We start from the raw sequence: 17,562 nt of genomic DNA, 5'->3' as shown, positions 1-17,562 counted from the left end.
GTTTGCTTCGAGGGTAAATAGACCATTTGAAATCCTTGAGAAGGTCATTGACAATGCATATAAGGTGAATCTTTCGAATGAAATAGGAGGAGTTTCAACTACCTTTAATGTAGGTAATCTTTCACCGTATTTGGAAGATAACTACCTTGAGGATTTGAGGAAAAATCCTTCTCAACCTAGGTAGGATGATGCATACCCAACTCCATCACCATTGTCTGGTTTCAAATCTTCCTCAAGCCTTTATGCCATCCAAGAGCGTAAAAAGAATAAACATCTAACCTTTACAAGTACATGCTCATTTTTGGCCTAATCTCACTTTTGGGCATAGCATCATTGAATGGACTTAAGATCCATTTAAGTGACTTGTTTTATTTGCCCCAAAGAAGTCTCAAAAGAAGTCCATCAGTAGTCTAAGATGTCCAAGGCTCATTGAGAAGCCTATTGAGTCCAAAATTGAGTAATTAGTTACTTTGGAACTGAATAGGAAGTTGGTTGATAAAGTTAGAGAATATGGTTCCTAAATTTAGGGAAAAAGACAACAACTTTTGTCTCCTAGCACATTAAGAAGTATGGGCTTAGTTTATAAGGTGAAGCTTAGCTTAAAATATGTAAACTACTTGCTTTTTAGTTGACTTTTATTGGAAAATTGTAGCATTGTCGTCATCTCCTTATATATAAAAGGTGGCCTCTCAATTGTAAAGTTTTAGCTTATGTTTTGAATAAACTTGGTGATAAAGTTTTGAAGTCTTTATCTTTCTTTTCCTTTATCCGGTCATCTTGGAAGAAGATTGATGGTGGAAGACCTTAAGGTTGGTGAAATTATCCTTTTATGTCTTGGTTTCATTTATACATCTTTAGAATCCAAAATTGAACGCATTTGTGTGCGGCTTGCTAGACATTGTAGAGAGTTGCAAAGAAATTACCAAATCTACCACTGACTTTTATCTTTATTTTGATTGCCTTATCTTATGTTTTTTTTTTTTTTTTGCTATCATAGATCAAAAGATAGCTCATTGTGTTGTGAATGCAGTAATATAAGTTTGGTTTGGATTGGAATTCGTCTTGGCTGTCAAATTGAATGAATTGAAAAACTACCCTTATCAAATAAACAGTAAAAACATATTTTTGCATTGGGATGTTATTGCATGTTTTGATGAATATGCATCAACATATAGAACGACAAGACAACTCCAATGATCCTTTGTGTATCAATGGTGGACCAATGACAAGAGTCAAAGCTAAGAGGATGAAAAAAGTGCTAATTGGACTAATCAAGGATATTTGGGCCATGTGTCATGCGCAACATGATTTGCATAGCTTGAAGGAGACACAAAGGCCTTAGGGTCTGTGATTCTAATTATTGATGTGGGTGTCATGTTGGTATATAGGGTTCACATCACTAATGCATCCTCAATAGTATGAGTAAGCATAGGGCAAAGCTAAGGTCAAGCCCAAACCCAAGCCCTAGGCACAAACTTAGTGTTATGTATCAAGTGGATTGTATCATCTTAAATACATTTCAGTTTTGGAACTATCTATGATCTTTTTAATGCTAGCTTCCTTAAGGTTTACATAGAACTTCTAATCTTTTATATTTCAAAAACTTGGTGACATTGAAAAAAACTCTTTCGGCCTGAATCTAATATGGCTTGTTATACGTAATGGTCATGTCATACCATAGTTAGTGTAACATCCGAATTCAGGTGTGTCAGTAAACTCCACTTCCAAAATTACCCCTAGAATGGATTTTATAACTTGTTGTGTAAAGAAATTGCAAAAGAATTAGAGAAAACTACTAAATGAGCAATATTTTTCAAAGGGGGTAAAATGGCCATTTTATAAAGATTCAAGGGACAAAGTGGGAATTAAAATTGAAGGGCACACTTGAAATTATATGGTGGTGCTAAGGGTTTTTGGTAATTGGCTAAGGATAAAATAGTAATTTATGGAAAAGGTTAAGGGCAAAATGGTCCAAAAGGCTTATAAAATATATAATCTATTCATCTTCTTCCTTATTGCCGAGAACTCCATTATTTTTTAGCTAAGCTTTTTCCCTCAACCAAAATTCACCAAAAAACCTAGCTAAACCACCTAATTTCCAGTGCCTCCAATTATAAAAAGTGTAGATCTGTCAATTCTGATCAGTTCTAAGGTAAGAAATTTAATTTTTAAGATATGTCAAGTTTAGGGTTTTGATGGATGATCATATTTTTGGTTGATTAAGGTTGCCAGAAAGAAGAAAAGAAGGTGAATAAGCTTAAATCACCAAATTAGCAAAGAAAAGGTAAAAATTTCATACTTTACATACTTGAAGTAAATTTGAGTTAGGTTATTTAAATAACCTTTACTTATATAAGTGTGTAAGGTATTAGAATTACGATGATTTATGCTTAAAAGGATAAAGAAATTCATTAGGATTCATGATGTAATTTTTGGACATAAGGGTAAAAAGGTAAATTTTTGCCATAAGGGCAAAAATGTCATTTTATGCGTTATAGGTTAATGTTGCTTAATTATGTGCATGTTATGTGAAATAACCCTTATATTAAGCCTATATTGTATAATTGAAATTAATTTGAGACATGATATATATTTATATATAAATGCATGAGAAAATAACATGATGTTTGAGAAGGAATGAAAAGAATAAGGGAAAATAACAAATGCGCATATTTCATATTATGGTTATATATGCATACATGAGGAATCATAACATATGCATGATTTAAAAAAAAATAAAGAAAGAGGAAAAATATTTTCTAAGTCATGCATGCTTTTAGAAAATGGAAAACAAGTATTTTTGGTTTTATAATGACTCATATGATACAGGAAAGCAGAAAACATACTAAAAATCCTTACACGCCAGCTGTATTGTGTGGACAGCAAATAAAATAATCGGTTGTACTGTGTGGACAACCAGCTGTACTGTGTGGACAGCAAGGAAAAAAATATCAGTTGTATTGTGTGGACAGCAAAAGAAAAATATCAGTTGTACTGTGTCGACAGCAAAGAAAAATATTAGCTGTACTGTGTGGACAGCAAAGAAAAAAAAATATGCGTGTAAGAGAGAATTATACTTTGTATGGGACTGCAAGTACTATCATATGTAGTCTAGATCGATCAATGAGAAAGAGAGAGAAACAAATTAGTAAATATTTTATAAAAGTCATTTGCATTAGAATTATGCATACAAGCCTGTGTGACTGATAAAGAGTTGAGAAAGATGTACGATCAGAAAATAGAAATGTCATGACACTCATACATGCATAAATCATAACCAGTGAATCATGTCTATATAGTAAGGAAATGAATAAATGTGTGAAAGAAAAGAATTATGATATGTGTTAAATGCGTGTTCTGTGTCAATTATTTTGTTGTAAATAGTTCAGACACGCTGAGTATGGAAAAGATTATAAAAGATTAGTACTGGTATAAAATGCTTTAAGTGTTTAGTATGATTTTCTTACTGAGCCATAGTCGCTCACTCCGTTTAATTTAATATTTTACAGGTAAAGAAATGCAGCAAAGGTTCTCGGGGAGCACTAATGAGACATGAGGCTAAGGGAGGAAGGCACCATAATTTTGTTGACTTAAATGTTATGATGTATATGTAATATATATATATATATATATATATATATATATATATATGAGTAGTTTTGAAAATTGGTTATAAAGTTTTTGTGGGTGATAATTTTTATGATAGTTATTATTATGTGATAAAAATCCAGTCGATTGATAGGACTGGTTTATGTGAATTGTTAATTGGGAGTGTTACAGGGCATAATTAAATAGAGAAAAAAATTCCCCGGGCCCTCTAAAATAGGGGAACTCATGCCGTTTTTCTGTAACACACCCAATGGTTAGGAGAGGTTACAGTTAGTCAATTAGTAAGCACAACAGATTGTGCTAACCGATGGCATGGCAAGGCCAAAGCATGGCCTAGGGCCACTTAGACTATGCCTCCATGCCCTTAAGCGAGCCTTGATACTAGCAAATTTTTTAAGCTAATTGATAGCAAATTTATAGGTTAATTGATAGAAATCAAGGTAGCAATCATGGAGAACAAAAACACAATTCCAATGATCCTTTGCATATCAATGGTGGGCCAATGGCAAGGGTCAAAGCTAAGAGGTTGAAAAAAGTGCTAATTAGACTAATCAAAGATATTTGAGCCAAGTGTCATGCACAACATGATTTGGATGGCTTAGAGGAATCACAAAGGCCTTGAGGGTTATGATTCTAATTATTAATGTGGGTGTCATATTGGTATATAGGGTTCACATCACTAATGAATCCTCAATGGTAAGAGTAAGCATAAAGCAAAGCTAAGGTCTAGCTTAAACCCAAACCTTAGGCACAAACTTAGCGCTATGTATCAAGTGGATTGTATCATCTTAAATACATTTCAGTTTTGGTATTATTTGTGATCGTTTTTGTGCTAGCTTCCTTAAGGCTTACTTTGAACTTCTAATCCTTTACATTTTAAAAACTTAGTGATATTTAAAGAAATCTCAAAAAAGTTGATACGATAGTAAGCCATATCAACCTAAATTTGATATGGCTTGTTGTACCTAATGGTCATGTCATGCTACAACGAATCAATTGGCGAGCATAATGGGTTGCGCTAACTGATGGCAATGGCAAAGCCAAAGCATGGCCTAAAGCCACTTAGACCATGCCTCCATGGCCTTAAACAGACCTTATTGCATGTTTTTGCAGGCCTTCTCATCAATTATAGGTTTTTATTAATTTTTTAAAATATTTTTAATTACATATTATTTTTTCACAGGCTAATCCGTAGATTGTGACCTTAGGCCCTAACATGGCCTGCAAGCCTAACACGGCTCGTAATTTGTGAATAGTGCCAAAATTAAGTGACTCAAGTTATGACTATAGTGCAACCCAATCCCCTTAAAATGTCTATAAATGAGTTAAACAATAATTACATGGAATATTAAAGATGATTTTAGGTAAATAAGGGTATGCTTACCAAGCAGAAGTATTAACTATGGGGTAAGGTGTTACCAAACACATATTTTGTCTCATTTAAGATTTAATCCTATGTATAAAGGAGTTAGATCGTCAATATTATTAAGGCCAAAGGAGGATTGTTTCCCACCCAAGTTTAGGTGTGATCCCAAAGTTACACTCACAAGATTTAAAAAGCCTAAAATCTCACCCATAATGTAATTGCAGTTAAAATTCTGTTAGAGACAAAGGTAAAATTGCTATTTTACTAATAATATTAAAAAAATATAAAATTCATTAAATTTTCTTTCCTAACTTTTAAAACCTAACAATTTCACCCTTACCTAAAGTTTTCTAACTTGAAAAGTCATATTTTCCCCTCAAATTTTTTCTTCAACTCTCCGACCACCATCTCTAGTGCCGACAACCTCCCCTCTCCACCCTAAACTGTTGGTGAATGCACGTAAACAAATCTAGAACAAATCTCTTAGTCGGAGACAAAGAAATTCAACGAGATCTAGGCAAAAAGATTCCAGATCTCTTCGTCGAAGTAAAGATCTGGAATCTCTTCGCTAGAGATGAAAAGATTTGCAATCTCTTCATTAGAGACAAAGAGATTTAAAGCCCAGATCTCTTCGTCGATGAAAATGTTTCATCATCATCCTTTCTAGATTGCTAGAGAAAGTGATATGAGGGGAAGAAAAAAATTCTAAGGTTTTGGAGGGAAAAATATGACTTTTCAAAATTAATAAAACTTTAGAAGGGGTAAAATATTAGTTTTTAAAACTTAGAAGAGAAAAATGTAATAAATTTTATTTTTTTAATAATATTAGTGAAATGATGACTTTACCCCTACTATTAACAGAAAATTTTAACCCCAGTTGGTCAACGGGTGGGAGTTTAGATTTTTCAAATCCCATCAGTGTGACTTTAAGATCACACCTAAACTTAGGTGAAAAATAGTCCTTTTGCCATATTATTAATATGCAATAACCCCACACAGGGTAACAATGGCATAAATTGAACTCTAGCAGGCAAGAGCAAGGTTTAATGCCATTTTACAGAATCTGAAAAATTCCAACATACTATTCAACATCCATCATGATACCGTAAAACATTTCTGTATTAACATCACATTACAATATATGCTTTACAAAATTCGATGTTGCTCCTAGACTAATTTTCCAAATGGTAGAACTTACTTTCAACAACAATCTCAATGACTATTCCCCCATGAGCACGGTACAGCGACTGTTAATTTGAAGTTAACTCTGATTTCTGAGGACTTGACAGACTATGGAAATACACATACTAGAAAATAAGATGCTCTTTTGAGTGATGTACAAAATTTCAGTCATTCAACCATTACTGATATTATATTAAAGCTGATCAAATCTTCATTTACCTGCCATATGAAATCTCCAAACTCAAATTTGAAAATTGAACGATTCATCAGAATGAAAATGCAAAGATTTGCCAACAATTTTCGGATGTATCAGCCAAATCTTCCTAGCCATGTAGAACCAATCAAATTAAGCAAAAGGTTGTTTAAATAAAGGAAAATCAGTACAACTAGCCTAAAAGAAATTCAAACAATTGTTTTATGAACAAAGCATATATTACAAATAATGTATAATATTTCATCCCTTTCCATAATATTAAAAGATGAAATTATATTTCTATTGGGAATGAAAGAAACAAAGGAATGAAGCAGATACGATAAAATGCTGAGTAAGTAGGATAAGAAAGAATGCAAGTTATCAATAAGTTGCCTGGTTACCACAAACTTTAACCTTTTGCTTGCCTGGTACTGAATTTTGTGTGTAAATATAAATCAATGTGATCATTTCTTCCCTTCTGGTTGGCCTGTACTTGATGAATCATAATGATGAAGAGAATCAAGACTGTCATGAAAGTATACATAATCCAATTCAGGGATAAGATCTTATTAACAGTGGCTACGAACAAAGCAACTGAAGTCAAAATGATTATCTTACCTACAATTGTTAGGGACCTGCCAGGACAAAATCAATGATCTTTTCAAAGTTGGAGGTAAAGATAAATAACTTCTCCAATCCTGAAGCATAATTCTGAGATCATGAAGTTTGCTATCCAAACCAAAGCAGCAATTTGCATGCATTGTACAAACTACATTAAAATCTTCACTAGGTTCACATAGCCCACCAAAATAAGAAGTATCCAAGAATTTCATCTTCAGTCCAATATCCATAACTAAAGGATCAAACTTGATATAATTTAGGACATCTTGATCATGAGAACCAGGATATGTTTCCCTCGAAGAGTACCAGAATTTGTAGAACTCTATTGATCGATTATTGGACTTCACATGGTTGAACCCTCCATTGGGTCTGTTTTGTAGATCATCAGAGGTCCCTAGAAAGTGATCGCATGCAATCTGGAAATCTGCATCTGAATAAAATCGTGGAAATGGATTTCTGAACCACATGACATCAGCATCCTGTTGGAGAAAATTAACCAAAAGCAAAATGAATATTCTGTAAAAATAAGAGATCAGATACATATATTTAAACAAATTTAATAAAAATTTCTAGCTATTAAAATGATAGGAAACGCTAATGGTTAGTAACAGGCATCCTGATCTGAATTTCATGGAAGAATGTAAAGGCCATTATCAAAACAAAGCATATCCTACTCAGCAGAAACTCAAGCAATTGGGGACTCAAGTTTACAAATCCTGTCAAATTGGGACTGCAAAGCCAAATGCAGCCTTAATATCATTATAAAGTTGAGAAAAAAAATTCTAATCAATACTATCAACTGCCCCTATCAAAGATCTTTAGCACTGGAGAAAAGCTTGATGACTCCTAGACTATAACAAAAAGGTTCAATAAAATATTTTTTATATATTTCTGCTAGACATATTATCCATCCTTTCATTCTTTTTCCTTTTTCTGCCATTCCCTTTCAAGAGAAAGCTATTTAATTCTAAAGATACATAATCAGGAGAAAAAATGAGTAACATCTAACAGAAGACAAAACAGATCAAAATGTTATACTGGAACTGCATTTAAGTCTATGAATGCAAAGCAAAATTAAATATGTGCAGTATATTCAAGTCTCTGCCACGACTAGTAAAACCTTGAACTTTACTCGGTGCAGTGATTGTGGGTCCAGTTACTATACCCCGGGGTTTACCTATCCAACTAAGTCAGGTAGGAGATACAAAGCCGCCCAAGGAACCATTAGGCTCCACCATTTTAGTTCAAGCCCATGCTCCTATCTCTTGTCAACTGCCCCCACACTTATTATTGGGCCCAAGATGCTCCATTAGGTATAATATCCTCACTCAGATCCAAGTTTAGTAACTAAGCATAATGTTGCATGTGTGCTTAACTTGTATTAGTTTAATCTTGTATTAGTTTTAATCTAGTACTTTATTATCATATACTTCATCATCATTTTGTATTAGCTTACATTGGGAAGGCACAAAACCAAGTCAACAAGCAAGAGGAAGCCTTAATGGAGGAGACAAGTGAGTGGCTTAAGGTTTCCTACTTTGGCAAAGACAAGTTGTCAATTTTGGGCGGTTCCTTGTCTCTTGCCTTTTGGGGAAAGTCCCATAAACTAATATTAGTTTTGCCTTTATTTGAATTCAAATGTATTATTATATTACTTATTTGAGGCCTATATAGATGTCCAAGTTTTCTATGTAATAGTTTTTTTACGACTTGATTAATGAAAATTCATGTGCTTGCTCTTTGAGCAACTATTTCTCCTTTATCCTTTCTCTTTTGACCAGAATTAGGTGGTGGATTTGCCCTTGGCCGGTGGTTATCCTTTAAGTCATGGATGTGTTCATGGTCAATTAATCTTGTTTGTTTTCATCTTAGTCTAAATTCCTCCATAGTTGAACTAGACTCCTAATTGATACAAAAACTATAATTTCATAACTCACTTGATTTCATTCGTGCACTAATGGGATCCATATCAACCAGTATTAAAGCTTTGGTTTCTTAAGGGTGAGTTACTCTTTTTCCTTTCACTTGTTGGTTGCAAGAAAAGTTGGTTGTTGCAAGAAACTTTTGGTAAGAATTTGTGTGTTGACTGAAATTTGTTATTTGAACTTTCTTTACCCTAAACTCTATCCTAACATTTACTAAACACTTCCTACACCTTTCTACACAAATTTAGCCTAAATACACCCATAACACTCACAAACACTACTTCTCAAACCTGCCTAAACGCATACTTACCCTTACCTTAAATACTTATAGTTAGCCATGTCAAATAAGAGCCAATCTTCATCCCCACCTCCACCTTTGGCCACATGAGGTTATAAGGAGAAATCCGTGAACTTAGAGAACAACTTGCCGAAGGTCTCCAAGTTGTGAAGACATTCACTCAATACCAGCCACCTCAAACACATGCACCGCTAAACCAAACACATAAACAAGTTGCACACCTCTACCTCAAGTTAAAGAAATTAAAAAAACTTATCAAGAAGAGATTTCTACCCAAGAACCATAAATAAGAGCTCTACCTCAAGTTGCACGCTCAAGCATGGAGATGGCAATATAGAAGAGTATATTCAGGAATTTAAGAAGCTCATGATGAGGAGTGAAGTGTCCGAATTGAAGGAGCAAACCATTGCTAGATTTCTCGGGGGGTTATAGTAAGATATAGCTATATGGTTGAGTTGTAGCCTTATTGCAACTTTGACGATGTTTGCAAGCTTGCCATTAAAGTGGAAAAACAAAAGAAGAACATGAGGAGTTCGGTTTCAAGGACATTCTCCATGGGGACTATTTTTACTAAGGGGACTACTTATTCCAAACCTGAAGTCACTTCCAAAGACAATGGCAAGGAAAAGTCAGTGGAACCTTCTAAAGAAAAACCCAATCCTATGAAACCAAGCCAACTTGACAAGAAATGCTTCAAGTGTCACGACTATGGACACTTTCAAGTCAATTGTCCTAGTAAGAGGGTGATGACGCTTAAGGAGATATAAGAGATTGAGTAAGCCATCCAAGACATGGAAGATGATGAAAATAATGAAGGGGTCGAGATTGAAGAAAAGGAAGAGGTGATTGAAGAGGCGGATAATGGCAACATGTTAGCGCCTCGTAGAGCCTTACACATTCAAAACAGCCCCTATGAAGATCAAAGGCTCAACATTTTTCAAACTAAATGCACCATCAATGGCAAGGTGTGTTCGATCATAATGGATAGTAGGAGTTGAGCTAATGTGGCTTCAACAACACTTGTGGAGAAGTTGAATCTACCATCCTCACCATATCCCCAACCCTACAAATTGCAATGGCTAAATAATGGAATTAGTCTCCAAGTAATTAGGTAAGTGCTTTTATCCTTCTCCATAGGCAAACACTATGTTGATCAAATCTTGTGTGATATTATTCTTATGGATGCATGTCGTGTGTTGCTGGGAAGACCTCGGCAGATTGATAGGAGTGTGAAGCATTATGGCAGAAAGAACACCTGTTCATTTCAATTTAAGGAGAAGATTATCACGTCTTCACCATTAACCCTAACCAAATCAATAAAAAACCAAAAGAGGTAAAAATTAAAACAGATAACTTGTTTTTTGAATGGAGGCCGAACTGAGAAGAGTCTTCTACAACACAAACTGGTTCTTGCCTAGCTAGTGGTTGAGAGAAAAGAAGATAAGGAGGTGAATGAACCCCACCCCTTAGTCCAATCATTGCTAAAAGAATTCGGTGATGTTTTCCCTAATGATCTACCACCCGGTTTACCACCTATTCGGGAGATTGAGGACCACATTGATTTAATTCCCGAGGTAACATTATCTAATAGAGTAGCCCATAGATATAACCCTATAGAAACTAAAGAGCTTCAAAGGCAGGTTGATGAATTGATTGCTAGAGGGCTTGTGAGGGAAAACTGTCTTCTACCCAAAAAAGATGGAACTTATAGGATGTGTGTTGGTAGTAAAACCATCAATAACATCACTATAAAATATAGATATCCCATTCCTCAGTTGGATGACATGTCTGATAAACTGCACAGTGTTAACATCTTTTTAAATATTGACTTGCATAATGGTTATAATCAAGTTAAGATGAGGGAAGGAGATGAGTAGAAAATGGCTTTTAAGACCAAGAGGGGACTATATGAGTGGTTGGTGATGTCATTCGGTCTTTCTAATGCTTCAAGCGCCTTCATGAGATTGATAAATAAAGTACTTAAGCCTTTCTTTGGGAAATTTGTCGATATCTACTTTGATGATATCCATAAGATAGAGAAATGCATGTTCTTTGTGGACAGCGTTGTGTTCCTTAGTTATGTCTTTTCTAAAGATGTAGTTATGGTGGATCAATCTAAGGTGGAGGCAATCTACACATGACCCGAACCTAAGACATTTACCGATGCTAGGAGCTTCCACGGCTTTACTTCATTTTATAGGAGGTTTGTGCCTAATTTCAACACTATTATGGCATCTATCACCGAATGCATAAAAAAGGGTTCTTCTGAATGAACTTTGACAACAAATGATGCATTTGGTGTTATCAAGCGAAAATTGTGTGAGGCTCTCTGTTAGGAACCCAGATTTATTTAATCAAAACACAAAATACATAATAACAAAATATTTCATTACTAAAAACATTACAAGATAAACCGAATAGTTCGAGGAATTCGGAACCTCCCATTTTCCGGCCATTCGAGGCGCCGGAGACCTCCCTAAATCAGCCAAAGGTGGCTGCCCTCAAACCCCAAACCCTAATATTTTTTTCTCCTCCTTTTTAAAACTCAAACATATATATTTATAAAAGAAATGAGCCATTGGATTGGGGACAAGTGTCCCAATCCTAACACTCTCATTCTTGCCTTACCCAATTTCGACAAGTGTGATACGAGTGGAGTGGGTATTAGGGTTGTCCTTACTCAATCTAAGAAGTCTTTGGCCTACTTTAGTGAGAAGCTCAATGAGTCAAAGAGGAGATACTCTATTTATGACAAGGAATTCTATATCATTATGAGAGCACTTGAACATTGGAGTCATTACCTTCGACCCAAGCAATTTCTGCTGCATTCGGATCACCAAGCCTTAAAGTTCTTCAATGGGCAACACAAGATCAATCCAAAACATGCCAAGTGGGTAGAATTTCTCCAATCCTTTTCTTTTGTTTCATCTCATAAAAAAGGTGTTCTAATGTGGTTGCTAATGCCATGTCAAGGAGATATCTTTGTTTTCCATTCTTGAAGCTAGGGTCCTCAAGTTCCAACTCGTGAAAAAGCATTATGTTGATGATGAGGAGATGTCCAATATCATGAGGGAGTGCTCTGAGGGGGCTTTTTTGTGACTACACTATCTAAGAGGGTTTCTTTTCAAGGGCAACCGATTATGTGTATCGAAAGGAGCTTATAGAGAGTTTTTGATAAGAGAGACACATTAGGGAGGCTTAACAGGTCACTTTGGGGTTCATAAGACCTTGCAGACACTCAAGGAACACTTCTATTCGCCAAAGATATTAAGAGATGTTCAAGTCATTCTTGCTTGGTGTGGAACTTGTCAAAGTGCAAAGGCTCACCTTTACCCATTTCAGAGTAGCCTTGGGAAGATTTGAGCATGGATTTTATTGTTGCCCTTCCAAGAACACAAAGGGGAAAAGACTTTATTATAGTAGTTGTGTATATGTTCTAAAAAATGAACCATTTCATTCCTTGCAACAAAACAGATAATGCATAGTGGCGGAATTGTTCCTCAAAGAGATCGTAAGGCTACATGAAATCTCTAGAACAATAGTATCAGATAGAGACACTAGGTTTTTAAGTCACTTTTGGAAGACATTTTGGGGCAAGCTTGGTACAAAGCCCTTGTTTAGTATTTCTCATCACACCCAAACTGATCAACAAACGGAAGTGACAAATAAAACATTCTCCTTTTGAGGTAGTGTATGAAATCAATCCCCTTACTCCTACTAAACTAGTTTCCTTGCCTTTTGATATGCAAGTTCACAAAGATGCCAATGAAGAAGTTCTATGAAAGCATCAAGAGCCAAATTGAAAAGGCAAATAAGAGCTACAAAAGGAAGGCCAACAAGCATAGAAAGCCCTCCATTTTTTAGCTCGGATATTTGGTATGGCTACACTTGCAGAAAAAAAGGTTTCCATCCAAGAGAAAAAGCAAACTAGGCCCTAAAGCCAATGACCCTTTTGAAGTGATAGCAAGAATTGGAGACAATGCTTATAAAATAGCCTTACCGGATGAATTGGGAGGAGTTTTGGCCACCTTTAATGTGGGAGACTTGTCACCGAATTTGGAGGATAAAAACCTCTCAGATTTGAGGACAAATCCTCCTCAACCCAAGGAGAATGATATGAAGCCATCTGAGGAATTGTCAAGCTCCACCATTTTAATCCAAGCCCATGCTCCTACCTCTTGTCAACCATCCCCAAACTTATTATTGGGCCCAAGATACTCCATTAGGTATAATATGCTCACTTGGATCCAAGTCTAGTACCTAAGCCCAATGTTGTTGATGAGTGTTTAACTTGTATCAGTTTTAATCTTGTACTTTATTATCATGTACTTCATTTTGTAGTAGCTCACCTTGGAAAGGCATAGAACCAAGTCAACAAGCAAGAGGAAGCCTTAATGGAGGAGACAAATGGGCGGCTCCTTGTCCTTTGCCTTTACGAAAAGTCCCAAAAACTAATATTAGTCTTCCATTTATTTGAATTCAAATGTATTATTATATTGCTTATTTGAGGCTATAAAGGTCCAAGTATTCCATGTAATAGTTTTTGTCAGACTTGGTTAATGAAAATTCATGTGTTTGTTCTTTAAGCAACTAGTTCTCTTTTATTCTCTCTCTTGACCAGAGTTAAATGGTAGATTTACCCTTGGCCGATGGTTCTCCTTTAAGTCATGGGTGTATTCTTGGCCAATTAATCCTAGTTAGTAAATACGAGAACAGAAAAAAAACGGTACGCAAATTATATAGGTATAATATGGAGAAAAACATTTGTAAAAAAAAAAGAAAAACCCTAAAATTCCCATATGGGAAAAGTATTGAACGTACATATATTGGTTTAATAAGGCATATCATCAAAATTACATTTCTAAAAATACAACAATATCACAATAATTTTAGTACTTTTCATGAATCTCCTATTGATAATCAATATAACAAGTCAAACGTAAAGTATTTAATTAACTATTAAACCTAATACAAGATAAAACATAATCAAAATTCTTTATACAATAAGTACCATATCAGTTAGTTGGGAAAAACATACAAATTAATCAGTTTGGATTTTAGATTTCAGATCAGAGTGAATTTTTGTACAGGCCACAAAGGAAGAAAATTCAAAATTAAGAATAGGAATTAAGAAAAAAATGTTGTTGGATTTTTTATAAATAGCAGTTGCATTTTCGTAAATAATTAAAAATAAAAGGGACAATTTTGTATTTTGATTTTAGCAAAAATTCAAAAATACAGCAAATGTAAATTATGGCGTATAGTTCACATTTAATACGGGAAGGGTGTAAAATAAACGTTTAATATGTTTTGGGATCAAAAATTTTTTTGAACATATTTAATACACAAATTATATGGGAACGCGAATGATATACGTGTTTCCATCTTAGTCTAAATTCCTCCATAGCCGAACCATACTCCTAATTAATTCAAGAACTATAATTTCATAACTCACTTGATTTCATTCATGCACTAATGGGATTTGTATCAGCAGGGTTCCCTAGTTAAAAATAAATAAAAATGCTTGATGCAATCATCTAGTTGAATTTTCTGATTACATAAAGACAGCACTTTTAAAGATTAAGATCCAAATGACCTTGAATATGGGTGCACACTGCACACAAATGTTAAGGAATCAATTCAAGGGACACAACTCTAGTATAAGCTTAACAACCTGTTATCAGGTTCAACAATTAGACTAAGATCACGAAAGTTCATAAAATTATCAATGACATAGGATCCATGAACAGGTCATTCCATGAAATTTGATCTTTCGGAAAGAAAAAAAATTCTTTGAACCCTGAAAAATGTGCCGAGAGAAACAGCAAAAACCACTACCACTTAAAGGCCTTAAAAAGAAAACTCCTCTTCATCAATTTAAAAGCTCAGAATTACTGTTTAATCACCAGGGCATTGGTTTATAAGAAGCCTCCTCTAACAGATTAATCCATATATAAACATTCATCTCCAAATTAAAATGGTATTATCTACTTAGTTTTGTAAACTGACGAAACTAGGTTTTTGCATTTCTTTATTTCAACTAGAAAGAGAAAATGTTACCGTGAAAATGAAATTGTACCCCATCTCAAGAACAGTGCATAGAAAATCAATCCTTCTCCACGTCATCTTCAAATAATCAGTAGTCATAAAGTATGCCTCGTGACGAAAATCCGCACCATCAGTGACAAGGGCAAAGCAATACCTATGAACAACCAAACAACGTTTAAATGCTTTTTGATCAAAAGCAATAACCACCAAGTGATTCAAAAGACTTCGTGTTCCATATCCAATTCTAAAGCTCTCAAGGAAAAGATCAAACACTGAATTAGGAGCTGCCCATGCTTCGTTCAAAGTTGTTAATATTACAGTGTTGTCATCCATGGCAGCATTCTTCAGAACCTTTTCAAGGCTATATTCCTCACTAACCTAAAAATTTTTAAAAGAGAAATAAAAATAAATTTGCAAACAAAAATTGCAATTAATCAATATATTCTACAAAATTGAAACACACCCCACTACCATAAATCAAAGTAAGTGCTTTTGATAAAAGTACTTTCTACATAATCACTTAAAACTACTTTGCAAAAGATCACTTATGAACTGTTTTTTCAACTTTAAGTACACTCAAGAGCTTGGAAGTACTTTTCCTCAACGAAAAGCAATTTTAAATAATTTTGCCAAACACTTTAAAACCAATTTAAGCTTAAACAACATCATAATTGCATTAATTTTCAGGGCTAAATTGGGTAACCCATACAAAAGCTAAAAGTGAATAAAGCTGAACCCGCATAATAAAGAAACCCAGTAAGAGTTCCTTAGTCCACAAAATTAATAAACAAAATTATGCAATTAATCTTTATTTATACAGAATTCAACAATGGCAATGCTTTGGATGAAAGCATTTTCTACATGTTTCAATAGCACTTTCGGCTAAACCACACCATAATCATATTAATTTTCAGGGCTAAGTTAGGTAACCAATACAAAAACTAAAAGCAAATGAAGCTGAACTCACTTAAATGAACAAGAAAACAACGAAACTTAGCAAGAGTTCCTTACTCTAAAGAATAAATAAACAAAACTATGCAATTAGTCATTATACTCTACATAACTCAACCGTGGCAGTGCTTTAGATGAAAACACTTTCTGCATGATCACTAAAACCACTTTTCAAAAGAGCAGCTATGAAATGTTTTCCCAATTTTAAGTACTCAAAAAATTCTGTATAAAAAACGCATCAGTATTGCATCTTCAAAGGGTCTCTAAGTACTTTTTACACACCAAAAGCAAATTTTTGTAATTTAGCCAAACCCTTCGAAGGCACTTTCAGCTAAACGAAATCATGCTCATATTAATTTTCAGGGCTAAATTAAAAAAACCACTACAAAAGCTAAAAGAAAATGAAACTGGACCTACTTAGATAAACTATCAAATAAAAAACCCGGTAAGAGTTTAAGGAAAAAATTACCAGAAGAGATTCGGTCGTGCTGATAACAGAAGGGAAAATGGAAGGAAAAGCAGAGGAAGGACCAGAGACAGAGATGGGCAGGAACCGGAGAGAATCGACAATACCGTACAGAATTAAACAGGAGATGAAAATGCATGCGACAATGACAACATTGCGCCGAGAAGGAGATTCAATCAACATATTATTGCTATTTATAATCATAATATTGAAATTTTTATTTGGAATCGGCTTCAGTCTCCCAGTCCACCGCATTGATTTTAATGAATAGATTGTTCTTACAAAGAAACTGATAACATACGTCCCATCTCGTTCACTTTCCTTCCAAGGAAACCACGGATTTGTGGGGACTTGTTAACCCTTAATTTAAAAACGGACATTTTTTTTATTTAAATCAACGGCTAATTTAACATATATATATATATATATATATATATATATATATATATATATCTTTCTCGCCTATCCACGAATATATATTCCATTTTTTTTAATTTTTTTTCCAGTTTTTAATGGAGATTGCTGGGAAATTAATTAAAATACATAAATATATTTTCGTTTATATGATTTTATGTCAACCTTCATACTTTTTACCTTTATAAGTAAACTCATATTTTTATGTTAAATAATACTCTTTTTTCACTTCACTTAACTAATTTTCTTTCACCGTTTTCACCTTATTTTCATCATTATCTTTTTTTTCAACATTCCTCTTCTCTTAACAATCTGACGACAACACATCATCATCATATTCTAGTTGTTTTGTTTGTCATTCATCATCATCATCATCATATATCAAGTAAGCTTCTTTTATATAAATAGCAAGCTGTATTAAAACATCTTGACACTATTATACACATTGACCCTAATATTGATAATCAATTTCATTTTGTGATGTGAACC

General features: G+C 34.3%; 1 protein-coding gene across 2 annotated transcripts; it reads right to left on the bottom strand.

Annotated features, from left to right (window-relative positions):
• Window positions 1–6,549: 6,549 nt before the first annotated feature.
• Window positions 6,550–17,022, bottom strand: LOC123215495 (uncharacterized protein At4g15970-like). Of its 2 annotated transcripts, XM_044635614.1 has the most exons (5): window positions 16,663–17,021; window positions 15,514–15,620; window positions 15,255–15,396; window positions 6,969–7,450; window positions 6,550–6,875 (listed from the first exon to the last, which is right to left on the bottom strand). In XM_044635614.1, exons 1-5 carry the CDS (start codon window positions 16,912–16,914, stop codon window positions 6,815–6,817), a joined length of 1,044 nt encoding a protein of 347 aa, XP_044491549.1. In that variant the 5' UTR covers window positions 16,915–17,021; the 3' UTR covers window positions 6,550–6,814. The 2 variants fall into 2 exon arrangements, with proteins under 2 accessions (XP_044491549.1, XP_044491548.1); XM_044635613.1 differs by having other exon boundaries at window positions 15,255–15,620; window positions 16,663–17,022.
• Between the last annotated feature and the right edge of the window lie 540 nt (window positions 17,023–17,562).

This window comes from Mangifera indica, chromosome 5, assembly GCF_011075055.1.
Source record: "Mangifera indica cultivar Alphonso chromosome 5, CATAS_Mindica_2.1, whole genome shotgun sequence".
Lineage (NCBI taxonomy): Eukaryota > Viridiplantae > Streptophyta > Magnoliopsida > Sapindales > Anacardiaceae > Mangifera > Mangifera indica.
The sequence above is the reverse complement of the archived record's forward strand: the minus strand, read 5'-3'. Positions and strand labels throughout refer to the sequence as shown.

What these genes read in the sequence shown, in the direction of transcription:
- LOC123215495 (XM_044635613.1), bottom strand. Translation starts at nt 16,914, where the DNA reads ATGCGGTGGACTGGGAGACTGAAGCCGATTCCAAATAAAAATTTCAAT. An exon ending in GCACGACCGAATCTCTTCTG is followed by an intron (nt 15,621 to 16,662) that starts GTAATTTTTTCC and finishes AAAAATTTTTAG; the next exon opens with GTTAGTGAGGAATATAGCCT. An exon ending in CAGGTCCCTAACAATTGTAG is followed by an intron (nt 6,876 to 6,968) that starts GTAAGATAATCA and finishes CTTTCATGACAG; the next exon opens with TCTTGATTCTCTTCATCATT.